The sequence below is a fragment of the Piliocolobus tephrosceles genome, chromosome 20 (assembly GCF_002776525.5).
Source record: "Piliocolobus tephrosceles isolate RC106 chromosome 20, ASM277652v3, whole genome shotgun sequence".
NCBI classification, from domain to species: domain Eukaryota; kingdom Metazoa; phylum Chordata; class Mammalia; order Primates; family Cercopithecidae; genus Piliocolobus; species Piliocolobus tephrosceles.
In genome coordinates this window covers 21,863,571-21,890,569 of record NC_045453.1, presented here as the reverse complement: position 1 = coordinate 21,890,569, position 26,999 = coordinate 21,863,571, and the positions used below count along the sequence as shown (strand labels likewise).

The following is a 26,999-nucleotide window of genomic DNA, read 5'->3' as shown; positions in this document are numbered from 1 at the left end:
TCACCTGAGCCTGGGGAGGTCGAGGTTGCAGTGAGCAGTGAAGCCACTGTACTCCAGCCTGGGCAAGAGTGAGAAAAAAGGTTCAAAAAAAGGAAAAGAAAAAGTACACAGTTCTGCACTTGGCTTTTTTAGCTTATAACCTACTTTCTGTAAAATCCAGTAAGATAGTAGTCTGAACTGTACTCTATCACACAGTGGTGCCATCATTTTCTGAATTGGACCCTCTGTTGGTGACTTAGGTGCAGCCTGAATGAATAGCTTTGAACACACTCTTTAGTATCTAGGGTATGTGCTACTGGATAACTTATAATTTTTAAGCTGGGGGTAGGGTGGTTAAGTACTCCCTGAAATTATAACAAGCTATACAGTTTTCCCAGGTGGGGCCCTACAGCTTTCATCTTATTCTGAGTCAGAAAAGGATGAGAACCAACATTCTTACAGGATCAAAACTGGTTTTTGACCAGGTTCAGTGGCTCATGCCTGTAATCCCAGCACTTTGCGAGGCTGAGGTGGGTGAATCACCTGAGGTCAGGAGTTCAAGACCAGCCTGGCCAACATGGTGAAACCTGTCTCTCCCAAAAATACAAAAATTAGCCAGGCGTGGTAGCGGACGCCTGTAATCATAGGTATTCAGAGGCTAAGGCAGGAGACTCACTTGAACCCAGGAGGTGGAGGTTGCAATGAGCCAAGATTGTGTCACTGCACTCCAGCCTAGGGGACAAGAGACTCTAGTTTTTTGCAGCAAGTAACTAATTTATGGTGTCAAGACTCCTTCTGTCCTTTTTGGGCTTCCATTTCTCCAGCAGCATTTCCACAGTACAGCAGCAAGAGGTAGGGTGTGGGTTCAAGTAGATGTTGGTTGAAAACCTGAATTCCTAGCTGTGCAACTCTGGAAAGTTAGTCTTTCCAAGCCTCTGTTTATTGGAAAATGAAGATATCACTGCCTGCATCATAGGAGTGCAGTGAGTTGATTGGATTCTATTCAGCATACAGAATATCTGGTGCATGGTTGGCATTCATGCTAAAGTTCTCTTCTGTTGATGTTTTAGAACTAAGAGTTATCATTTAGCTATCTTCAGCTATCATTTAGCTCTTAGTTCTAGAATATCAACAGAAGAGAACTTTTTTTTTTTTTTTTAAGAGACAGGGTCTCGCTATGTTCCCCAGGCTAGAAGAGAACTTCTGCCAAGAATTTCCTCACTCCATACCCAGGTTCCTCTACAAGCATAAAGATTGTGCATTCCAATGGTATATGGTGATACCAAGCTAGTAGACTGTGGACACACTTTGCCATTGAGGACGAGATAGTAATAAGATATATACTTGGATTGGTTTCTCTTCCAAAATACTTCCATTTAATATAGTCATTGTATGAAAGCTAATCAGCAAAAAAGGAGATTGACAGACATGCTTAGGAAAATAGCTACATACCATACCACCACACCAAACTTTTTTTTTTTTGTTTTTTGAACAAATGGAGAAAAGACCAGCCAGGATGACTTCCCACAGGGAAGGGATTTAAGGGCTGCCCCCATGAATTTCTTCAGACCACAACAGCTACTTCCTCCTCTTGTATCTATAAGAAAATCAGAGAGTTAAGACCAGAATGAGGATGGAGAAGCTCCTTTTCCATGAAAGGTTTTTATCTCTAATCCCAAACAGCCATAACCTATGCCCCTCCAAAACAGCCAAGTATCACCTGGATTTAGATTTAAAGTTTCCTCCTCGTCTCTGGTGGGGCAAGCCCAACTGTTTCCTTTCTTCAAAAGAAGGGCTGTGAAAGAGAAGATGAGATGCTGAAATGAGCAAGCTGTTGAACAAATGGGTGTTGTCTCACCCCCAACCTACCCAACTCCTACATGAAGCAGCAGCATCTCTGGGATGCATCATTTTCAGGCCCTAAGTTCTAAGCCTTTATGTGTTTCCACCTGATAACATGTGTTTCTGGAAGTCAGGGCCCAACTTTAAAACAAGGTTGAAAGAGGCCCTTCTTAGGTATATACAACTACTTGGGAAGCTCAGTCTGCCCCTATCCCAACCTTGGGCTGGGGAAAGTGACGTGCGACAACATACGCCTAAGAGCAAGCCAGGACTCTCTGTTTGGGGTTCTGTAGGATGGAACTTGAGATGAAAGAGTTATCACTCCCCTGAAGGAAAGCTCCATTTCTGAACCCAACAATGTACTATTTCTCCTCCAAGGCAGGAACAGTGCTAACTGAACACTCCTCTCCTGGTCTCATCTTGGGATCCTCAGGTGGCCCTGAGAGGGGTGGGGGGTGAAGAACAGACAGGTACCCTTGAATTTACATAGTATAAAGCTATAGGTATGCGAAAACTGGGAATGGGGAAGGAGGGAGAAGACTCATAGCTTCCATTAGAATACCAAGGGCTCCATGATGACTTAAAATCCTACCCAGCTCGATACTGTTTCAGGGCCTTCTTGCTTGTGTTGGTGAGTTCTTCATCAAATACAGATTTCTTCCCCTGCTTTTGCTTCTTGGCTGTGCACAGAGAGAATGGGTTACATATGGTTGTCTGGCCCAAGCTCCTAAATCCCCTTAAGTTCAAGGTAATGATTCCAAGTTCAGTGGATGCTCTGGCATCCAAAGACTATCTTCATTCTGTCCTCAGCAGATCCTCCAAGTAGCAGCTGGTAAGGCCTTAGGCTCCGGAGTCAGAAAAGCTGGCGTTCAAATCCTAGTTCTCACCAACCACAAGGTTACTGCACCCCTTACACCAATGGAGGGATAGCTGTACACATTGGTACATACTAATTACTCAAATAATGTGGGCTATCGTCATCATCCCTCAGATTTTCTCCCTGACCCAAAGCACAGGTTTCAGGGAAAACCTTCCTACAAGCTCCTTTGGGCTCCCCATTCACCTACCAGGACCTCTCACTGGCTCCTCCTCGGGCATGGCTCGGGCCCGCTTGGCTCTGCGATTCCTCTTCGCTAGCCGTTCAGCAAACATCTGCGCCTTGAGGATTTCAAACTGGGACCTTTCCTCTGCCTAGAGGGAGTGGGGAGGTGTGAGTGTGGAACACACCAGGCCACTATGACCCACCCCACCGAATGGGTCCAAACTCCAAAAGGGAGGCTACTCACTGTCATCTCCCCCTTTTTTTTGGCATCCTTCATAAACTTCTTCCTTTTCTTTTTTCCTCTTAAGGCTAAGTCAAATTCCTGCAGAGCTTTGGCAACTGGGATGAGAAGAAAGCATAAGATTTCAGGGATGATTTTATCTTTTTTTAAGCTTATGATAAGAAGTGCACATGTTTTAAATTGGTAAGTTAGCAGATTAAAATGAAAAGTGGCAAGCACTTCTTGGCCGGGTACAGTGGCTTATGCCTGTAGTCCCAGCACTTTGGGAGGCTGAGGTGGGTGGATCACCTGAGGTCAGAAGTTTGAGACCAGCCTGGTCAACATAGTGAAACCCTGACTCTACTAAAAATACAAAAATTAGCCGGGCATGGTGGTACACCTGTAATACCAGCTACTCGGGAGACGGGGGTGACAGAATTGCTTGAACCTGGGAGGAGGAGGCTGCAGTGAGCTGAGATCGCGCCACTGCACTCCAGCCTGAGCGACAGAGCAAGACCCTGCCTCAAAAAAAAAAAAAAAAAAAAGCCACAAGCACTTCTTCCACTGACTACCTCCATCTCGCTGAATAACATGCTTTTCTGACTATTTCTCAATCCATTTAAGATACTCATTACAAACCTCCTGCTATGAAAGATGAAGATTTAGGTCATTTACACTACTTTACCCACCAATAACGGTTATAACTCTATTTTTATCAGAAATTTAACTTATAAACACCCTTTTTTGTCCCATCAAATACAGACAGTATTTCTAAAACTTCTGGTATACCCTCTAGAAGGGAAATTATGCAACCTCTAACATAACTAGAAATATAAATATCCTCTGACCCACTATTCCACTTTTAGGAATGAATCCTGCAAGGCAAATATATACTTGCTTAATTGTAAAAGGGCATATGTACAAGGTTATTCACTACATCACTTGTTTATAATAACAAATGATTGTTTTTTGGGTTTTTTGTTGTTGGTGATGGTGGTTTCTTTTGAGACGGGGTCTCATTCAGCTGCCCAGGCTGCAGTGCAGTGGCAGAATCTTAGCTCACTGCAACCTTGACCTGCCTAGGCTCAGATGATCCTCCTACCTCAGCCTCTCAACTCCTCTCTGGACTACAGGCATGTGTCACTACGTCTGGCTAATTTTTTTATTTTTAGTAGAGATGGGGTTTTGCCATGTTGCCCAGGCTGGATGGCAAATGATTGTAAACAACCTCAGTGTCCCTCAACAATCTACTCATATGATGGAGGAACGTGAAGCCATTAAAAAAAAAAAACAACGGGGCCAGGCATGGCGGCTCACGCCTGTAATCCCAGCACTTTGGGAGGCCTCAAAAAAACTAATAGGGGGCCAGGCGCAGTGGCTCACGCCTGTAATCCCAGCACTTTGGGAGGCGGAGGCAGGCGGATCACAAAGTCAGGAGATCGAGACCATCCTGGCTAATATGGTGAAATCCCGTCTCTACTAAAAATACAAAAAATTAGCTGGGTGTGGTGGCGGACACCTGTAGTCCCACCTACTTGGGAGGCTGAGGCAGGAGAATGGGGTGAACCCAGGAGGCGGAGCTTGCAGTGAGCCGAGATTGTGCCACTGCACTCCAGCCGGGGTGACAGAGCAGGACTCCGTCTCAAAACAAAAAACAAAAAGGGCAGCCATGTGTGGGCCTATATAAAACCTATCTCTAAGCTTCAAAATTAAGTGAAAAGGCAAGGCATAGAACAGTATGAACTTATAAGTGTTTTAGGTGTTTTTTAAAGGAAGATGGAGAGGAAATCTATATTAAATATCTCCTGACCTTTAAAAAATTATTTTTATTGTGGTTATATATACATATATAAAACAAAGGTTGCCATTTTACCCAATCTTAAGTATACAATTCAGTGGCATTACTTAAATTCACAACATTGTACAACCATCACCACTAACTGTTTCCAGAACTCCTACCAGGAGGCTACTCACTGCCATCATCGAAAACAGAAGCTCTACAACCACTAATAATTTCCTATTACCCCCCTTCCCCTAGCCCCAAGTAATCTATAATCTACTTCTATCTCTGTGAATTTGCCCAGCTAGGTACCTCAGGTAAGTGGGATCAGACAGTATCTGTCCCTTTGTGTCTGGATCATTTCATTCAGCTTAATATTTTCAAGGTTCATCCTTATGGAATGTATCAGAACTTCATGGCTGAATAATATTCCATTGTGTGTATATATACACACACCCCAAATTTTGTTTATCCATTCACTTGTTGATGGACATAGTTTGTTTCCACCTTTTTGCTATTATGAACAGTACTTCAAAGAACACTGGCATCTAAGTATCTGTTTGAGTCCCTGTTTACAGTCCTTTACGACAGTGGTCTCCAATCCCCAGGCTGACGTACCAGTTCCAGTCCATGGCCTATGAGGAACCAGGCTGCACAGCAGGAGGTGAGCATTGGGCAACCAAGCATTGCCACCTGCACTCAGCCTCCTGTCAGATCAGCAGCAGCATTAGATTCTCATAGGAGCATGAACGCTATTGTGAAGTGCGCATGCGAGGGATCTAGGGTGTGTGCTCCTTATGAGAATCTAATGCACCCCCAACACGCCAAATGTGGAAACACTGTCCTCCACAATACTGGTCCTTGGTGCCAAAAAGATTGGGGACCGCTGCTTTACAGTATAGAACTAGGAAAGGAACTGCTGAGTCCTGTGGGGTAATTCTGTATTGAGATTTCTGCAGAACCTCCCTGACTTACTTTTCTCCTTCTTCCTCTCTTCTTTGGTCTGGAACCAGTTCCTCTCGGGCTCTTGGACCACTGCCTCCTTCCCCTTCTCCAGGAGCCGCTTTGCTGTATTGATCTGTAGAGATAACAAAAGGATGCCTGCCGTGAAACCTGTATCTACTAACACAGGAAGCCACAGCCTACAAATGCCTGTGGCTCTGATAGGAGAAACATTTCAGAAGGGCAGCACTGGCAGGGATGCAGCAGCTTGCTCACTGAGCAGCCTCGTGAACAAGATCCCACCTCGCAGCCTCACCTGGGCTTCCGACTGCTGCATCTCTTTCTCCTCCGCCTCTAGCTGCAGAACTGCATACACATCTTTCTCCATTTTCTCAATCTTGTCCCGGAATTTGAGGATGACATCTCAACGGGAGAAAATAAAAAGGATTTAAAAATAAGGGTAGGCCAGGCATGGTGGCTCACAACTGTAACCCGGCACTCTGGGAGATTGAGGTGGGAGGACTGCTTGAGCCCAAGAAGTTGAGGCCAGCCCGGGCAACATGGCCAGACTGTGTCTCTACCAAAAAAAAAAAAAAAAAACACCAGGCACAGTGGCTCAGTGGCTCCCGCCTGTAATCGCACGCTTTGGGAGTCCGAGGCAGGTGGATCATCTGAGGTCAGGAGTTCAAGACCAGCTTGGCCAACACCGTGAAACCTGGTCTCTATTAAAAATACAAAAATCAGCTGGGTGTGGGGGCACACACCTGTAATCCCAGCTACTACTCAGAAGACTGAGGCAGGAGAATTGCTTGAACCCACGAGGTGGAGGTTGCAGTGAGCCAAGATGACACCACTACACTCCATCCTGGGCGACAGAGTGAGACTCCATCTAAAAAGAAAAACTTAGCCATCATGGTGGCACGCACCTGTAGTCCCACCTACTCAGAAGGCTGAGGAGAAGAACTGCTTGAACCCAGGAGTTCGAGGCAACAGTAAGCTGTGACTGCACCACTGTACCTGGGCAACAAAGCAAGACCTTATCTTAAAATAAAAAAAAAATAAGGCGGTGGCTCAAGCCTGTAATCCCAGCACTTTGGGAGGCCAAGGCGGGTGGATCACGAGATCAGGAGATTGAGACTATCCTAGCTAACACAGAGAAACCCTGTCTCTACTAAAAAATACAAAAAAATTAGCCAGTGGTGGGCGCCTGTAGTCCCAGCTACTCGAGAGGCTGGGGCAGGAGATGTCGTGAACCCAGGAGGTGGAGCTTGCAGTGAGCCGAGATTGCGCCACTGCATTCCAGCCTTGTGATAGAGCAAGACTCCATCTCAAAAATAAATAAATAAAATCCGGGTGACTACTAATACTATGTAGCTAATGAAAATAATTTAGCTGTGCATTTACTGACATAGGAAATGGTGTTTGTAATGTGTGCCTTCTCTGCTTCATATCCCCCAAACTCAGAGTGGCCCTTGCCTACTGCTCTGATCTTCTTTGTGTCCCTGCTCACCACGCCTGAGCCTCCTGACCTTTCTCTTGTTCTCACACACTAAGCTCGTTCCTACCTCACAGCCTTTGCCCTTGTTCTCTCAGCTCAGCACTTTGCCCTCAGACCTCTCCTGGCTGCCTCATTCCGATCATCCAGGACTCAGCTCCAATGCCAGCTGTGCAGAGGTCTTTCCTTAACAGCTTAATGAGGCACTCTCTTCCTGTTGTTCTCAATCACATCTACTGTTAGCTTATTTATTGTCTCTTTCTCCCACCAGAACAATAGCTCTGCTTTGTTCCCTGCTGTATCCCCAGCACCTAGAACATAATAAATAGCACTAGGCCCACAGCAGGACTCAATAACTAGTCACTGATTAAATGAAGACAATGAAAATGAAAAAAATAAAAGGGCCATTTAAGAAAGGAAAAATGGTTTGAAAGGACATACATCTAAATGCTACCAGTGGTGAGCTCTTTGACACAGAATTACATTTTTGTTTTTTTATTTACTAATTTCCAACAATCAATATGTACTTTTTATTTCATTTTTTAGAGACAGGGTCTTGCACTTTTGCCCAGGCTGTAGTGCAGTGGCGCAATCATAGCTCACTGCAGCCTCAACCTCCTGGATTTCAGTGATCCTCCTGCCCTCAGCCTCCTGAATAGCTGGGACTACAAGCACACACCACCACGCCCAGCTAATTTTTTTTTTTTTTTGGGGACAGGCATCTCACTACATTGCTTAGGTTAGTCTTGAACTCCTGGCCTCTAGCAATCCTCCTGCCTTGGCCTCCCAAAGTGCTGGGTTACTTTGGGTTACAAAGGCAAGAGCTACCATGCTCAGACTAAATATGTATTATTTTTATAACTTTAAAAATTTTTGGCCGGGCGCAGTGGCTCAAGCCTGTAATCCCAGCACTTTGGGAGGCCGAGACGGGCGGATCACGAGGTCAGGAGATCGAGACCATCCTGGCTAACACGGTGAAACCCCGTCTCTACTAAAAAATACAAAAAAATCTAGCCGGGCGAGGTGGCGGGCACCTGTAGTCCCAGCTACTCGGGAGGCTGAGGCAGGAGAATGGCGTAAACCCGGGAGGCGGAGCTTGCAGTGAGCTGAGATCCGGCCACTGCACTCCAGCCTGGGCGACAGAGCGAGACTCTGTCTCAAAAAAAAAAATTTTTAAGGCTGGGCATGGTGGCTCATTACTGTAATCCCAACACTTTGGGAGGCAGAAGGTGGGTGGATTGCTTCAGCCTAGGAATTCAAGAACAAAACAAAACTAAAAAAGACTTTAAAGAGGTTGTGCTTTATAGGACCCCTACAGATCAGAGGAACAAAAGCAATGAAAGGACCCAAAAAGAATGAGTACTGATCTCTCTCTTCCCCCCACCAATAGTAAGAGAAAGAGGAGATTAGTGAGAATTTTGCCCCAAGCGACCTTCTCTTCCTAATTTTCCACCTAAATGGGGCACTGTGTTTACAATTCTGTCATAATTCCCTTCTACACACAGGAGGCAAGCTCAGAGAGGTGAGGCAAAACCTGTACATGGTCACTCAGCAAGGAAGCAGCAGGGCTGGAATTCAAATCTGGCTCTGAACTGCAAAGCCCTTACACTCTGCCCTTGCCCCACCCACCCAAGCCATTCCGCACTGCCACAGGGCTGCCTGCTCACCTTGGGGAAGTATCCTGGCCTTCACAGGGGCCTTGGCAGCTTTTACAATCTCCTTCAGCATCTTCCGCTCATCTTCTCCCACCAGAGAGACTGAGCGCCCAGCCCTGCCAGCACGTGCTGTTCGCCCCACCCGGTGGACATAATGTTTGATAGTATTAGGCATTGTGAAGTTGATTACCTAAAAGATCAAAAATGAACATCAGTCGGGCCTGGCAAGGGAAGGGGGGTGCGAAGAGGCAAAAAGACTTCCACCAAAAGTCTGAGGAAGATAGGGTCTGCTCACCGTTTTGACCCCCTCAATATCAAGTCCACGGGCTGCCACATCAGTGGCCACGAGGATGTCAATCTGTTCATCCTTAAAACGCCTAGAAACAGTCACAAACAGCTGTTCATCCAGACACCCTCCCCTAATAATACTCCATAAGAGCCTGAGCCAGCAGAGGAGAGAACAGGGCATTAAAATGGGGATAGATTCTAAATGTGAGCACATGGGATATTTACACCCACCCTTCAACAACCCATCATACAAAGCAAGCATAGTTCTGTGTCTGCTAACAGCATGGGCAATTGTCTCAGTTTAAATCAGCCCATCTTTCACAAACACCTTTCAGCACCCTCTGATGAACAGCGTTAGGTGGAGAGTTCTAAAGGGTTCCTCCTTGCCAACCACCTTGATGCCATTCTCTGAGGATTAAACAAGAAATCACATGGAAAGCACACAGCACAGTGCCTGGCAAAGTAGATGCTCAAGTAATGGCTGCTGACTTTGACTCTAAATCTTGTTCAATCAGACCCAGGAATGTTCACCACTCTCAGAAAGCTTCAGAGAAGAGACCATGTGCTGCTTTTGCAAGCCGGCTTCCTCTGTCGCCCCACACAACAGCTCCCATGCTAGGGACAAGCACCCAGGGGCATGAGGGTCATCTCTGACTATGAAGTCCGAGTTCTACATGCATCTAAGACATGACCTCACAGTGCTTAGGTTAAAATGTTCAAGGCCAAGATCATCCTATGTGTCCCCTGCTAATGCTCTAACAGAATGCTCAGGGTCCTCTTCTTCCCTCTATCTGCTCCGCCCCAGAAGGATGGTGGGAGCCTGAGTCCCCACCCCAAATGTTACCGGAGGGCCTCCAGCCGCTGCGTCTGTGACAAGTTGCCATGGAGCTCGCCCACCTGCAGTCCCATGAGCCCCAGGAGGATGTGCATGCGGTGGGCCTGCTTCTTGGTCTGCGTGAACAGCATCACATGGTCAGGGAAGGTCCTCGTCAACAAGGCTGGCGGGAAGAGAGGACTGAGCTGGCAGATGTTTCTAGGCTTTTATTCAACATGTACCCCCTCCTCATCCACAAAGTATGGTCACTGTGCCTGGCACTGGATAGACAGGCACTGTCCCTGTCCTGTGGAACTCAAATTCCAGGGTGGATACAGAGAAACCAATTCCTGGGGGGTGAAAAATGTTGTAAGAGAGAGTGCAGGGAGGAAGGGGAAGCAGCTAAGGGCTGGCCTCTATAAAGAGGTGACATTAGGTTGAATGATAAGGCAGATGATCCATGGGAAGATCCAGGGGAACATTCTAGACAGAGGAAATGGCAAACACCCAGAGGCAGGAACCAGCTTATAGTGAGAAGTGCAAGCAGGCGGCCGGATGTAGTGGCTCATGCCTGTAATCCCAGAACTTTAGGAGACCAAGGAGGACAGATCACTTGAGGCCAGGAGTGCAAGACCAGCCTGGCAAACATGGTAAAACCCTGTCTCTACTAAAAATACAAAAATTAGCCAGAAGTGGTGGCGAGTGCCTGTAATCCCAGCTACTCAGGAGGCTGAGGCACGAGACTCGTTTGAACCCAGGAGGCAAAGGCTGCATTGAGCCAAGATCGTGCCATTGTACTCCAGCCTGGGCGACAGAGCAAGACTCTGCCTCAAAGGAAAAAAAAAAAGTGCAAGCAGGCGAATGTGGCTGGAGCCATAAGCAAGCCTACATGGCTGGGGACCCCGGGCAGGCCAGGGCCAGGCCCAAACAGTCCTAAAAGACTCATTAAGATGTTTGAATTTTAGTCTAAAACCAATGGAAGCCACCGCAGGGTGTTCAAATAAGGATGTAACAAGTACAAATGTCTTCTGCAAGCAATCATCATAAATGCTCTGCAATGCAGTCACAAAGGGCCACGTGGAAGCGAGGAGCTCGAGCAAGAGGCTGTACAATGATCCAGGCGACAGAGAACAGTGGTCTGGACTGATGGGTACAACCACAGCTGATGCCAAGTGGTTGGGAGTTGAACAGGACACAGAGAGGATTGGTGAGGTGATAAGGCAAAGGGAGGAAGGACCCGTGGAGAAGTGAGGCAGCGGATCATCGTTAGTGCAGTGCAGCCTCTACGCTGGGGAAGACTGGACGGCAGAGGCGCCGGGGAAAAACCAAACGCTTCGGCATGGACACCATGAGCTCAAGGAAGCTGACCAGCCCACCCTGCCCAGGCTCGCCCTCAGCTGCCAGCTGCCACCTGCCACAATGGCTTCCCGGTCTCCTTCCCGGTTAGGCCGGATCCGGACGAACTCCTGCCGCAGGAAGGGAGCCACATCCGTGTTGCTGTTCACAAATATCCGGACAGGATTCTTCAAGGAGACAGAAGCCAGATCTTTCACCTGCCAAGCACAAAGCCGGGTTTGCTCAGCTGGCAACCGGGTAGTGGGGAAAGAGGCAGCAATGCTCACCCCAGGCAAACCCCCTCAACCCCAGTCAGGGTCCTCTGCACGGCCCCCTCTGTGCACACCTGCCACCCGCCACAGAGAAGTCCAAGTCCCTCGGCCCACCTCGTCTGTCATGGTGGCTGAGAAGAGCATGGTCTGGCGGTGGTGGGAACACATTCGGATGATCTCCTTCATCTGCTCCTCAAAGTACTCATCCAGCATCCTGGGAGCAGAGAAAGACACGTCAGAACTGGGGAGAGTGCTCTTCGGTCACAGTGAGGGACACAGGATTGCATACCGGCTGCTGTTTGTTGTCATTGGTTACATTTAGGACTCATCTATTTTATTATTTTATCTTTTCACCAAGAATTATCATTTTGCCACATTTGCTTTGTCTTTTTGTGGCAAGTCAGTCACAGATGTCATAACACCTTACCCCAAATATTTCAGCACACAACTCCTAAGGACTAGGGCCTTCTCTTACAGAAACACAACTTCATCAACATGCCCAACACTTTCAAGTGGGTGAATATCTAAAGTACAGGTCACATTCACATTCCTTCAGCTGCCTTCAAGTGTCTTTTTTTTTTGAGACGGAGTTTCACTCTTGTTGCCCAGACTGTAGTGCAATAGCGCAATCTTGGCTCACCGCAACCTCTGCCTCCCAGGTTCAAGCGATTCTCCTGCCTCAGCCTCCTGAATAGCAGGGGTTACAGGCATGCACCACCACGCCCAGCTAATTTTGTATTTTTAGTAGAGATGGGGTTTCTCTATGTTGGTCAGGCTGGTCTCAAACTCCCGACCTCAGGTGATCCACCTGCCTCAGCCTCCCAAAGTGCTGAAGTGACAGGCATGAGCCACCGTGCCAGGCCAAGTGTTATTTTATTTTATTTTACTTTTTTAGAGACGGAGTCTCGCTTTGTCGCCCAAACTGGAGTGCAGTGGCCAGATCTCGGCTCACTGCAAGCTCCGCCTTTTGGGTTTACGCCATTCTCCTGCCTCAGCCTCCCGAGTAGCTGGGACTACAGGCGCCTGCCACCTCACCCGGCTAGTTTTTTGTACTTTTTTTTTTTTAGTAGAGACAGAGTTTCACTGGGTTAGCCAGGATGGTCTCGATCTCCTGACCTCGTGATCCGCCCGTCTCGGCCTCCCAAAGTGCTGGGATTACAGGCTTGAGCCACCGCGCCCGGCCTGCCAAGTGTTATTTTATAGTTTACCTTTTGTTTTAGTACAAAAACCAAAGTTCCTGCCTTGCAACTGGCTGCCACGTCTCTAGTCTTCCTGCATCTAGAAAAGCCCCTTCAGCCTGGGCAGCATGGCAAAACCCCGTCTCCACAAAAAATACAAAAATGAGCTGGGGCCGGGCAAGGTGGCTCATGCCTATAATCCCAAAACTTTGGGAGGCTGAGGCGGGAGGGTCACTTAAGCCCAGGAGTTCAAGACCAGCCTGGACAACACAGCGAGACCCCGTCTCTATTTATTTAATATAAAATAAGCCAGGCATGGTGGCATGTGCCTGTAATCCCAGCTATGTGCGGGGACTGAGGCGGGAGGATCACCTGAGTCTAGGAAGTAGAGGCTGCACTGAGCTAGTGTTCGCACCATGGCACTCCAGCCTGGGTGACAAAGCAAGACCCTGACTCAAAAAAAAAAAGAAAGAAAAGGCCCCTCATCCTTCTCGCACTTTGGATTCATCTAATTATTTCCCAGTAACTGGATTCAGAGAAATTCTCAGGAGGACAGCACTGCTGGGTGCAGCTGTGCCCCGTATTCATGTTCCATCACGAGACACTGACGGCCAGTTTGTTCCGGAACTGGGGATGTGAGGTTGGTCACTGCCTATAGTGTCTGCCAGATTGCTCCACTGTAAAGGATCCTTTTTCTCTTTATATATAATAGTAATCTGTGAGATTCCTTGGATTCCATATCTTCAGCAAGCCCAACCCCTTACAGCACTTCTCTCCCAGTGCAGGCTGCAGTCTAGGTCCAGGTATCACACAGAGCTGTCTTCTGATCTTCCAAATCTCAACTACTTCATCCACCTTTTTTGGTCTTTTGAAATACATACTTGAGTATTTTCCCTCCCCCTTTAAAACCTAAACCAGATCACGTCCCCTTGACTTAAAATGATCTCCTTTTCATCCTTTAGGCCTCAGGAATGGGTCTTTTGTTCTGGGGGAGTCAGCCAATCGGTTATTCAACAAGTATTTACTGAGTGCCTGCTACATACTAGACATGCCCCTATGCATGCAGCCCCTTCATGAATCGTGTATCCTAGGGAGACAGGGGAGACATGCACTCCATGAACCCTCAGTGACAATGCAGGCAGGATAGGAGGAGCAAGTTAGGGCAGGACCATCACAGGGCGGCCAGCAAAGGCCCCACTAACAAGGTGACAACTGGAACAGAAACCTGAAGGGGCAGGAAGGGCTCCAGGCTGAGGAAAGGCAAACACAGAAGACACAAAGTGGGGGTGTGTGGACAGTTTGTGCCGACAGGCGGGCTGTGGGGTGTGAAACCAGGAGAACACGCAGAGAATTCAGAACAGCTGGCAGGATGGAGCTGCCATTCCCCAAGCTGGTGAAGATTCAGGGACGGGTGTCAGGATCAGAAGCGGTTTAAGGGCCTGTAACCTTAGCATGCCCTGGGGCTGTTTGAGAACTCCTTCCCCTGCCCCACCTCCAGCCTCAGTCCAGAGTTCAGGAAGAGTTCCTTCTGTTCAGTCCCAGAGCAAAGAGGTGAGCAGACGGCACACGTAAGAGAGCAACAGAGAGCTGGGGGCAGGGTGGGGGGAGAGGGAGTCCCCGTTGCAGTCACAGAGGCCCTGTGGGAGCCACGCTGGCACTTCCTCTTCCTCCCTCCTCAGCTCCTCAACACTGTGATGAGCATATGTCCTTATCTCCCATTTACAAACGAGAAAAGATTTTGTTCTGAGAATCTAAATGTTTCCAAATCTCCCTTAGGGAGTGGGCAGGGCCAACATTTGACTGGCCTTATCACTTAACCACCATAATAGAGAGAGAAAGACAAAAAACACAGGCTAAGGCTGGACAGAGGCCCCAGCATCAGTGGCTGATCTGGTATCACACACCAAAGGCCATGGCCCAGAGCCGCAAAGAACAACGCAGTGTGGCAGGTCCACATCCTGGTTGTGGGCCTTGGAGCCCCACAGTGCCCTGGGGCCCACGCTGGGAGAAGCACCTGTCAGCCTCGTCCAGGATGAGCACCTCGATGCTGCTCAGGTGGAAGGAAGGGCAGTTGTGGAGGTGATCGATGAGCCGGCCTGGGGTGGCGATGAGGATGTCAGGCGCTGCCCGAAGAGCTGCTTCCTGAGACTTCACGTCCAAGCCGCCTGCAAAGAGGAAGAGCCCCACCAGGCGGCCGGGTCAGCTGCTCATGGGTGTTGACTGAGCACCAGCTGCTCACCAAGCCTCAGGCCAGATGCAGAGGAAACCACTGAGAGAGTAAGACTAACAAAGGCCCAAGCACATGGGTTTCCCAACACACTGGGAAAGACAGATCATGTTATTAAAATTGTGCTAAGTGCAAAAATCAACGATGATGACACAAAAGCACTTCAGAAGAGAATGCATGGGCCGGGCGCGGTGGCTCACGCCTGTAATCCCAGCACTTTGGGAGGCCAAGGCAGGTGGATCACCTGGGGTCAGGAATTCGAGACCAGCCCACCCAACATGGCGAAACCCCATCTCTATTAAAAATACATAAAGTAGTTGGGCGTGGTGGTGCACGCGTATAATCCCAGCTACTTGAAAGCGGTGGGAGAATCGCTTGAATCCAGGAGGCAGAGGTTGCAGTGAGCCGAGATCATGCCGTGGCATTCCTGCCTGGGCAACAGAGTGAGACTTCCTCTCAGAAAAAAAAAAAAGAGAATGCTGAAACATCCAAGGACTAAGAGAAGCAGCTGCGGAAAGTGATGAAGTCTCTGTTACAGGGAGACAAAGATCCCTTCTGACTTCCAATTGCACAAGGAGGACAAAATGCAAGCTAGATAACACTATCATATAACTTCATTGGAAAAACGCTGTCCAAAATATTTATTATTCTCACAAAGCAGAAATTATATCCCAAATTTGTTCAGTACCAACAAAACAATGTTCATAGTTGTCAGGTTTCATTTGTCAAGGTTGGTTAAATCTCAATCAAATCCCACCTGCCTAAAGCACTATGAAAACACGTCGACTGGGCACAGCAGCTCATGCCTGTAATCCCAGCACTTTGGGAGACAAAGGCAGGCGGATCACGAGGTCAGGAGATCGAGACCATCCTGGCTAACACAGTGAAACCCCATCTCTATTAAAAATACAAAACATTAGCTGGGCGTGGTGGCGGGCGCCTGTAGTCCCAGCTACTTGGGAGGCTGAGGCAGGAGAATGGTGTCAACTGGGAAGAGGAGCTTGTACTGAGCCCAGATCGCACCACTGCACTCCCAGCCTGGGCAACAGAGCAAGACTCAGTCTCAAAAAAAAAGAAAAAAACATGTTATTAAGTGAATTCAATCAACACAAAGGCCTATCCTGGCACCTGGCACCAACACCAACAGATGGCAGGGCACATCCATCCTCCACCCCACCACAGTCTCTCAGGGGCTGGCAGCCCTTGGCCAGAAACTCACCCACAGCCAGGCAGGTGGTGATGTTGCTGAACTGGGCCAGCTGTCTGGTGACAGAGTGCACCTGGATGCCCAGCTCTCGGGTGGGCACCAGCACCAGCACGCGGGTGACTGGAGCCTGGCGGGGTTTGTAAATCAGACGCTCCAAGACAGGCAGGGCAAAGGCGGCAGTTTTACCTGGAGGGAAGGGCAGCAAGGAAGCAAATGAGAAGACGTTCAGTTCCCTCCAGCGTTAGGTTTTCACCAGAGCACAGAAAAACTACGTCTGGTCGGGGGAAATAAAGGAACTTATTTTTTCATAGAATATTTTTTCTGCTTTCAAATCACATGGTCAGGCTCACATACGTAATCCCAGCACTCTGGGACGCCGAGGCAGGCGGATCACCTGAGGTCAGGAGTTCAAGACCAGCCTGCCAACATGGTAAAGCCCCAATTCTACTAAAAATACAAAAAACTTAGCCGGGCATGCTGGCAGGAGCCTGTAATCCCAGCACTTCGTGAGGCCGAGGCAGGCAAATCACCTGAGGTCAGGAGTTCGAGAACAGCCTGGCCAGTATGGTGAAATCCCATCTCTACTAAATACATAAAAATTAGCCAGGCGTAGTGGTGGGCGCCTGTAATCCCAGCTACTCAGGAGGCTGAGGAAGGAGATTCGCTTGAAACTGGAAGGCAGAGGTTGCAGTGAGCTGAGAACGCGCCACTGCACTCTAGCCTGGGTGACAACAGCAAAACTCTGTCTCAAAATAATAATAATAATAATAATAATATGGCCGGGCGCAGTGGCTCATGCCTATAATCCCAGCACTTTAGGAGGCCGAGGCAGGTGGATCACGAGGTCAGGAGTTCAAGACCAGCCTGGCCAAGATAGTAAAACTCCATCTCTACTAAAAATACAAAAATTAGCTGGACACGGTGGTGTGTACCTGTAATCCCAGCTCCTCAGGAGGCTGAGGTAGAAGAATCGCTTGAACCCAGGAGGTAGAGTTGCAGTGAGCCGAGATTGCACCACTGCACTCCAGCCTGGGCGACAGAGCAAGACTCTGTCTCAAAAAAAAAACTTTACTCCTCTGACATGACAGGGCCAGGAAGCCATGGTCATAGAGATCAAGGATACCACAAGAGGATTAAATGAAAATGACCTTCACCAGACCCTTTGAAATTTGTGGCCCATTACTAGACCGGACATCCTCTCATGCACTGTTTATCTTACAAAATTAATCCTTCAGTAGGCCAGGCACGGTGGCTCACACCTGTAATCCCAGCACTCTGAGAGGCTGAGACGGGTATATCACTTGAGGTCAGGAATTTGGGACCAGCCTGGCCAACACGGTGAAACCCTGTCTCTACTAAAAATACAAAAATCAGCCAGGTGTGGTGGCAGGCACCTGTAAACCCAGCTACTAGGGAGGCTGAGGCAGGAGAATCACTTCAACACAGGAGGCGGAGGTTGCAGTGAGTCGAGATTGTGCTACTGCACTCCAGCCTGGGTGACAGAGAGAGACTCCATTTCAAAACAAAAAATTAATCCTTCAGTAGGCTGGGCGCGGTGGCTCAAGCCTGTAATCCCAGCACTTTGGGAGGCCGAGACGGGTGGATCACGAGGTCAGGAGATCGAGACCATCCTGGCTAACACGGTGAAACCCCGTCTCTACTAAAAAACACAAAAAACTAGCCGGGCAACGTGGCGGGCGCCTGTAGCCCCAGCTACTTGGGAGGCTGAGGCAGAAGAATGGCGTAAACCCAGGAGGCGGAGCTTGCAGTGAGCTGAGATCCAGCCACTGCACTCCAGCCTGGGCGGCAGAGCAAGACTCCGTCTCAAAAAAAAAAAAAAAAAAATCCTTCAGTAAACTGAATAAGCTCTGCAGTCTACAAAACACTGTTGTATCAGTGTCAATTTCCTGGTTTTGATTTTGTCCTACAGTTATGTGGGATGTCACCACTGATGAAGGATTCGAGAGACCCTATACACTATTTTTGCAACTTGCCATTGATCTACAAACACTTCAAAATAAAATGCTTAAAAATTTAAAAGTCCTTTACTCTCTCAATTGCACCAGTATATCTTTTTTGTGTTAAAAAAAATTTTATGGCCAGGCACAGTAGCTCATGCCTGTAATCCCAGCACTTTGGGAAGCCAAGATGGGAAGATCGATCACTTGAACCTGAACCTAGGAATTCGAGACCAGCCTGGACAACAAAGTGAGACCCCTATCTCTACAAAATAAAAAATAAAAACAAAATAGTTCAAAAAACCAAGAGTATTTATTTAGCAAACCAGCCTTTTGGTAAGTCAACCTAGAGCCCAGCCCTGGCTGTAACACCCTTCCGCCTACCCCGGGTCCCTATCCTTTTCACCTGTCCCAGTGGCTGCACAGGCACAGATGTCCTTCCCCAACAGACCCACAGGTATGCACGCCTTCTGGATCGGGGTGGGCTGCTTGAAGCCCATGGCTGTAATGGCCTGAGGAAAAAAGACTGAATCAGACAGGGTTGAGCAGGGGAAGTCTCAGCACGACGCAAACAGGGCAGGTTTCCAGACAAGTGGGGACCACACCAATCCCCACCAATCATTCATTCCATAAACATTCACTGAGCGCCTACTACGTGTGAGGTGGTGTTCTAGACACTGAGGACACAGCAGTACATAAAAGAAATAAAAAACCCTGCCCTCAGGAAACTTACAGTCTGGTAGAAACAGACCAAAACCAAACACATGTCATATGGAGATATGCTGCGGAAAACAATGCAGCGGTCAGAGGGGCAGCCGGGGAGTGCTATTCACGGTAGGGCTGCCAGGGAAGGTGTCACTGAGCAAGGGATACTGAGTTGAACCCTGAAGGAAGCTAGAGAGCACCCCAAAAGATTTCTGGAAGAGGCTTCCAGGCAGAGGGAACAGCAAGCGCAAGGGTCCTGAGGAAGAGGAGGCCTGACCTGTTTGAGGGCCAGCAAGGAGGCCAGTGTGGCCAGAGCAGAATGAGTGCAGATGTGTCATCAGAGAGGGCCAGAAGGGGCAGAGCCTTGTAGGTCAATATAAGGACTTGGGCTTTTAAGCCGAGTGAGACTATGAAGTACTGAAGGACTTACAGAAGAAGAGGGACATGATGGAACTCATTGCTTAAGAGAGTTCTCTGGCAACTGTGTGGACAAGAGAGTTGAGGAAGGCAAAGAGATACGCAGAAAGTCCAGTTAGGCGTGGCTGCAATAATTCCATGGTTGCCAAAATAAGCCACTATTGGCCAGGCGCAGTGGCTCAAATTCCAGCACTCTGGGAGGTTGACGCAAGAGGATTGCTTGATGCCAGGAATTTGAGACCAGCCTGGGCAACATAGCAAGACCCTGCTTCTGCAAAGAAAATTTTTTACAAGAGGCTGCTACCTTCAGAAGAGGGCGGGAAAGGTTCATGTCCTGGAACGAGAGGTTTTCATCGTACTGAGATGCATCTTCAAAAAATCCTCCTGCTTCCTACGCCAGAAAACCAAAAGAGAGATGAGAATTCAACAAAAGGGCCAAGAAACCCAAATGACCTTAAACTCCTTTCGGATTGCCAGCGAGCTGCACACTGTCTTGCAGCCCTGAGCTCACCTGTCCTTTCTTCTTCTTCTTCCGATCCTTTACTTTGAGTGTATCTATGGAGAAAAACTTAGCTGATGACCATGGCTCAGACTTACAAAGCACTTACATTCTGCTGGACACTGTCCTAAGTGCCAATACCACACATCAGCCTCTGAGGGGTGACCATCATCAACTTCATTTCACAGATGAAGACACTTTGTGGCAGCATGGTGAAGTAACTTGCCTAAGGTCAGAGAGAAAGCTAACCCAGTGACTCTGGTCCAGAGACCAGGCTCTCGACCACTACACTGTATTATGATGCGTTAGCACACATTTCTGCAAGAAATACTTATTGAGGGCAGAAGCGGTGGCTCACGCCTAAAATCCCAGCACTTTGGGAGGCCGAGGCAGATGGATCACCTGAAGTCAGGAGTTCAGGACCAGCCTGACCAATATGGTGAAACCCCATCTCTACTAAAAATTAGCCAGGTGTGGTGGTGTGTGCCTGTAGTCCCAGCTACTTGGGAGGCTAAGACAGGAGAATTGCTTGCACCCGGGAGGCAGAGGTTACAGTGAGCCGAAATTATACCACTGCACTCCAGCCTGGGTGACAGAGTGAGATTCCATCTCAAAGAAGAAAAAAAAAAAACATATTGAGCACCCACTATGTGGCTGGACCCATCTGAGTATGTCACCCCAAATGAGTTTGTATCACAGAGGCATCTGGCAGCCGCACGGGGCTAAATGGGAAAAGAGTAAACTACCTACAAAGCACAACAACCCAAACAAAATCCCAAGAGAAAAGAGAACTTAAAAGAAAGGATTCAGTGGGCACAGTGGCTTGTCACGCCTGTAATCCCAGCACTTTTGGAGGTCGAGGTGGGAGAACTGCTTGAGCCTAGAAGTTTGAGACTAGCCTGAACAACAAAGCAAGACCCCATCCCTATGAAAAAAAAATTAGCCAGGCGCAGGGGCATGCACCTGTAGGCCCGGCTACTTGGGAAGCTAAGGCAGGAGGATCACTTGAGCCAGTGAGTTCAAGCCTTCCAGTGAGGTATGATGGCACCACTGCACTCCAGCCTGTGGATGGAGTGAGACCACATCTCTTTTGTTTTGTTTTTTGTTTTTTGAGACAGGGTCTCATTCTGTGGCCCAGACTTAAGTATAATGGGACAATCTCGGCTCACTGAAACCTCCACCTCCCAGGTTCAAGTGATTCTCATGCCTCAGCCACCTGAGTGGCTGGGATTACAGGTCCATGCCACGACACCAAGCTAATTTTTGTATTTTTAGCAGACACGGGGTTTTACCATGTTGCCCAGGCTGGTCTCAAACTCCTGGCTTCAAGCGATAGACCCATCTCGGCCTCCCAAAGTGCTGGGGTTACAGGCATAAGCCACCATGCCCAGCCAACATCTCTTTAAAAAAAAAAAAAAAAAGAAAGGAGTTCAATGGAGTTCAATGTAGCAGGCAGAATATCTTAAACTGTGCAGAAGAGTGGAGGAAACCCTACAAAGTAAAAGACGATGCCTTCTGATCTCCTGTCCCCGTTGCTGACACCTCCGCCATAACGTCTACCTGCTTTGGTGAGGATGTTCTCATCAGCTGATGAGTAGTCAGTCTCTGAGGCTTCATCTTCTGAGCCTTCCTCATCATTCCCTTGAAGGTCTTCCTGCTCCTTTGGTTCAGAGCCCTCCTTTGTTTCTTTCTCCTTCTCCAACTTCCCAGACTTGGCTTCTTTAACCTGGGAAAAAAAAATTAAAGCGAGGGTGATGACAAATTTCTACAAATCCAGAACCTAAGTAGAGCAACAGGAAGCTCTCCGGCCTGAACAGACGGCTGTGGGGTCTCTCAGTACCGATGCACAGCAAACGCACAGAAGAGCGCACCTGCCCCCGTCATGCCCCGCTCTGTAAGGGCTTCCAGAGAGATGCTGGGGTCGCGGTGAGAGTAAAGTGTGGGGCATAACAACGAGAAATAGCCACTTTTCCTCTCACCTCTGTTTTCCTTTTCTTTCGAACTTTCTCAATCTTCTCATCTAATGTAGTGGCTGCCCTCTGCAGATAAAAATAAAGAGGTGAAAAGAAATTTTCGTTGAAACATCGAATAAGAGAACAAATTCTTCATAATTAATTTGAAAAAGAAAATATGTTGGCATTCTCTGAAAATATATATACATATTATATATACAAAAATTTTTAAATCCTCTCCAGATGATCTTGAAAAGGCAATGCTGGTCAGGCTGAGTGCAGTGGCTCACGTCTGTAATCCCAGCACTTTGGGAGGCTGAGGCAGGCAGATCACCTGAGGTCAGGAGTTCGAGACCAGCCTGATCAACATGGAGAAACCCCATCTCTACTAAAAATACAAAATTAGCTGGGCATGGTGGCACATGCCTGTAATCCCAGCTACTCAGAAGGCTGAGGCAGGAGAATCGCTTGAACCCAGGAGGCAGAGGTTGCAGTGAGCCAAGATCGCACCATTGCACTCCAGCCTGGGTGACAGAGTGAGACTCCATCTCAAAAACAAAAAAAAAAAAAACACAAAAAATTAGCTGGGCGTGGTGGTGGGCACCTGTAATCCCAGCGACTCAGGAGGCTAAGGTACAGAATCACTTAAACCCAGGAGGCAGAGGTTGCAGTGAGCCGAGATAGCGCCATTACACTCCAGCCTGGGAAACGGGGAGAGACTGTCTCAAAAAAAAGAAAAGGCAATGCTGGTTTATTTCAATCAGAATAAGGACCAGCAAAGCCTGGATTACACTGTTCTGGACAGGCAATCTTTCTCTCTGATGCACATGAAATGGTAAATAACTTGGATGCATCTTCTAGTTTAACCAGATTCACAGAAAGGCATGGGATCTTGGCAAACAAGCAGATGACAATGACATCTGTGGTAGCTTTGGCTGTGCTGTGTGGGCAGGGACACTGCACAGTGACACCACAGGAGACACCTGGCAAGTGCTCATACTTCGTTTGGTATTAATCAAGACGAGTCTTCCCCAGCAAGCAGACTCAAAAAAAAAAAGACAGTGAGTCATTTGTGATCTCATCAAAAGTATACCAGATACTTTCTTTTTTTTTTTTTTTTTTTTTTAACCAGTTATTTTCAAAAGAGTTCTAGTATCTGCTGAATGTAAACAGATGGTCAGTCAGGTCAGGGCTAGGCCCTGAAACCCACAGTCCAATCTTAATGGTCCAAGGTCTGGAACTGCCCATCACTGTCAGACCCACCTTCTTCTTGAGTTGGCTCATGACCCCAGCCAGGGCCCAGCTGCCATCGTCAGTCCCCTCCTTCTCAGTGAAAACGAAGTCAGGATTGAAATCAGCACTGCGGTTCTTCCCCAAGGCTTTTTGTCGTCTGCCCAGCACAATAGGCCCCTGGGAAGAGTAAGAGACAGAATGACTTTGGGGCTGAGATAAAGAACAATAGAAAGGAAGAAGGGGACAGGCACAGTGGCTCACACCTGTAATCCCAGCACATTAAGAAGCCAAGGCATGTGGATCATTTGAGGTCAGGAGTTCAAGACCAGCCTGACCAACATGATGAAACGCAGTCTCTACTAAAAATACAAAAAAGACAGGCACGGTGGCTCACGCCTGTAATCCCAACACTTTGGGAGGCCGAGGTGGGCAGATCACGAGGTCAGGAGCTCAAGACCAGCCTGGCCAATATGGTGAAACCCCGTCTCTACTAAAAATACAAAAATTAGCTAGGTGTGGTGGCACACACCGGTAGTCCCAGCTACTCGGGAGGCTGAGGCAGGAGACTTGCTTGAACACGGGAGGCAGAGGGTGCAGTGAGCCAAGACTATACCATTGCACTCCTGCCTGAGCAACAGAGTAAGACTCCATCTCAAAAAAAATAATAATAATACAGAAAAATTACCTGGGCGTGGTAGTGCATGCCTGTAATCCCAGCTACTCAGGAGGCTGAGGCAGGAGAATTGCTTGAGCCCAGGAGGCAGAGGTTGTGGTGAGCCAATATTGCACCACTGCACTCCAGCCTGGGTGACAGAGCAAGACACGGTCTCAAGAAAAAAAAAAAAGAAAGGAAGAAAGAAATGAGGGTCACACCTCTCTCAGCAACTGATAGCTCAAGCAGACCAAAAATGAGTAAGTCTATAGAAAATCTGAACAGCACAAATGAACACTGCATTTCTCATTACAAAAAGCATACGGAATCAAAAAAAGTCAAATTCATAGAAACAGAGAGTAGAATGGCGGTTGCCAAGGGCTCGGGTATGGTGGAAATGGAGAGATGTTGGTCACAGGGTACACACTCTTCAGTTCTGCAACGTACAAGTTCTGGGGATCCAATACACAGCAGTTATTGACTACAGTTAATTGACTACAGTTAATAACAATGTATTGGACCGGGCAGGGTGGCTCACAACTGTTATCCCAGCACTTTGGGAGGCCAACGCAGGAGGAGCAGCTGAGGTCAGGAGTTTGAGACCAGCTTGGCCAACATGGTGAAACCCTGTCTCTGCTAAAAATACAAAAAATTAGCCGGGAGTGATGGCACATGCCTGTAGTCCCAGCTACTAGGGAGGCTGAGGCAGGAGGATTGCCTGAACCTAGGAGGTGGAGGCTGCAGTGAGCAGAGATAGCGCCACTGCACTCCACCCTAGGCAACCGAGCAAGACTGTCTCAAAAAAAAAAAAAAAAAAAAAAAAACGAAGTGAATGAGACTGGAGTGTTGGTCATGAAGTGAAGAGGAGAGCTGTGAGAGATGAAAGTCAAGGTGGAAAGGACAAGACCGTGAAGCACCTTGAAAACCACGTGAAAGCAGCCTGGAGAGTTGCTTTTTGGTTTTGTTTTTTTTAAGCAATTTGAATCACTTCTTGAAAAACAAACACAGACAAACACCAAACACTGAGTTGGTGCCCGGCGCGGCCCGTAGGGTTGGAGGCCAGCCCCGCATCATGGGTGTGACCAGGCACTGTGTGCCTGTGCAGGGGCCCGGCTCCTGGGGGACTGGCCCATGACCTCCCACACCGCAGGCTGAGCCCAGGCCTGGCCAAGAGGAGGCCGCAGCCAGTAGGCCTGGGCGGCCGCCCGCGCCCACAGGGGACATCAGGGAAATGGGGGCAGTGTGCGGGACCCACACGCTGCCTGAGGAGTCTTCGCAGAGTGGACAGGCCTGGGGCTCTCTACCAGCAGGTTGGAGAGCTTTAAGCAAGGGAGGTCTCTAACGTGACTGTATCACAAAGAGATCCTTCTGTGGCTAAGCGAAGAATACGCTGGAAGTGCTCAAGATAAAGAGATGAAGATGAAGTACGTTTGGACTGGTGGTGTGCTGGTGTGCAGGCATGAGATAGCAGTGGCCGGAGTACAGTGTGAATGGAGAGAGGCGGGAGAAGCTTAAGAGAGATTCATGAGCTAGCTTGCAGAGCACTGGTGGCGCTGAGGAAGAAAAAACTGTCAAGAATAACTCTAAGGTTGCTGGCTTGAGAAGGGAACAGGATGAGAGCGAACACAAGTTCAACTCTGGAGAAGTTGAATTTGTAGAGGCCGTGGGACATCTGAATAAATGTATCAAGCGGACAGATGAGACTGCAGAGGGGACAACATCTGGGCTGAATGTTTGAAGGGCAAGCATCCTTTTCAGAACACCGATCCCTCTTTAACTGCCATACTGCTTAATATCTGCAAGCCCCCACACCACCATACGCTTCAGGAGAGTGGCACTCACCTTGTTCACTGCTACGTCCTCAACGCTTAACACTAGGTCTAGCACACATAAGTATGCAATAAACACTGGCTCGATGAACATATGAATGGACAGCTAAGCACGGCTCCTTGAGCAGGAACCAGGGCTGACTTCACCTCTTAAAAGGTGTAAGAGACCTGCACGTCTCTTACACAGGGCGTGGTTAAATATCAATTCAGTGAATGGATACTGAGTTCAGCAAGCAGACAGGGAACGACACGGCCAAAGAAGCAGGCGTACGTAAAGAAAACCTAGTCGCGGGAAAACTGAGGAAGATCTTGGGGTCCCGGCGAGATCCTTTTAGGGAAACTTCCCGGGCTGGCAGGCAATGATAAGGATTCGGGGACAGGGACCTGAGGAATCGCGGGGAAGAGAAGCAGTCAAGGAAACCCAAACACCAGAACCGTCCTCATACCTCTTCTTCCTCGTCACCGGAGTCAGACTCCGGCTCCACCGGCACCTCGTCATCCTCGCCTATGGTCCCGATTAAGCCGAGGTCCGTAAGCATGTTGTCGCAGAAGCCACTTCCGGAAGCGAGCACAGCGTGCGGACCAGAACTTGACTTTTCGCAACCTCCTCGTCGTCATTGCGCATGTACCATGCGTCACTTCCGTTCGAGAGCCCCTGCCCCTCTCCCCTTTTCTACCTCTTAAGAGTGCGCATGCGGCAATCTGGGGCGCTGTTTCGTATGACGACATCAAGGGGCGGGGCTTTTTTAGGTAAGCAAATTCCACGGTCTCCGGCCTCAAAATGGTGGGAATGTTTGAGGAGGGTGCAAGGGGTGAGAGAGTCTAAAGAGTTGCATTTATAAACTCTAGATGTGGATATTTATATTAAAAAACTGTAGAAGAAAATACAATAAGCAGTTAGCTGTGATTGTTTCTGGGTGGTAAAGTTCTAAGTAATTTTTTTCCTTTTTTTTTTTTTTTTTTTTTTTTTGAGACAGGGTTTGGCTCTGTCGCCCAGGCTGCAGTGCAGTGGATATCATGGGTCACTGCAACCCCGACTTCCCGGGCTTAAGCGATCCTCCTGCCTCAGCCTTCTGAGTAGCTGAAAGTACGGGCGCCACCACCATGCCTGGCGGAGTTTCACCATGTTGCCCAGGCTGATGTCGAACTCCTGGGCTCAAGCAATCCTCCTGCCTCAGCCTCCCAAACTGCTGGGATTACAGGTATGAGCCACTGCGCCCAGCCCGAAACGTTTTAATGAAAATTAATGTTTATTATAGGGGAAAAAAAATCTCAGAAGAAAATAAAAATCAAGACCAGGCAAGGTGGCTCACACCTTTAGTCACAGCACTTTAGGAGGCCACGTGGCTGCATGGCTTGTGCTCAGGAGTTCCAGACAACCCTGGGCAACATGGCAAGACCCCATCTCATATATATATATATATGTGTGTGTGTGTGTGTGTTTGTGTGTGTGTGTGTATATATATATATATATATAT

At 48.3% G+C, this 26,999-nt stretch overlaps 1 protein-coding gene across 1 annotated transcript; it reads right to left on the bottom strand.

Moving 5' to 3' along the window:
- Window positions 1–1,328: 1,328 nt before the first annotated feature.
- On the bottom strand, window positions 1,329–26,215 carry DDX27 (DEAD-box helicase 27). The gene is made up of 21 exons (XM_023184134.1): window positions 25,968–26,215; window positions 23,071–23,217; window positions 21,835–21,894; window positions 21,416–21,581; window positions 19,868–19,911; window positions 19,661–19,747; window positions 18,641–18,746; window positions 16,289–16,462; window positions 14,857–15,007; window positions 11,779–11,878; window positions 11,469–11,610; window positions 10,088–10,241; window positions 9,251–9,332; window positions 8,968–9,145; window positions 6,122–6,228; window positions 5,839–5,941; window positions 3,108–3,202; window positions 2,889–3,012; window positions 2,414–2,501; window positions 1,700–1,774; window positions 1,329–1,576 (listed from the first exon to the last, which is right to left on the bottom strand). Exons 1-21 carry the CDS (start codon window positions 26,058–26,060, stop codon window positions 1,558–1,560), a joined length of 2,295 nt encoding a protein of 764 aa, XP_023039902.1. The 5' UTR covers window positions 26,061–26,215; the 3' UTR covers window positions 1,329–1,557.
- Window positions 26,216–26,999: the final 784 nt, after the last annotated feature.

Bases quoted from the DNA above. Each gene is read 5' to 3' on its own strand.
- DDX27 (XM_023184134.1), bottom strand. From the start codon at position 26,060: ATGCTTACGGACCTCGGCTTAATCGGGACCATAGGCGAGGATGACGAG. The intron at 18,747-19,660 runs GTAGCAGCCTCT...TTTTTTCCTCAG, and splicing joins TTTCCCGCCCTCTTCTGAAG to GCCATTACAGCCATGGGCTT. The intron at 11,611-11,778 runs GTGGGCCGAGGG...TGTGCTTGGCAG, and splicing joins CAGCCACCATGACAGACGAG to GTGAAAGATCTGGCTTCTGT.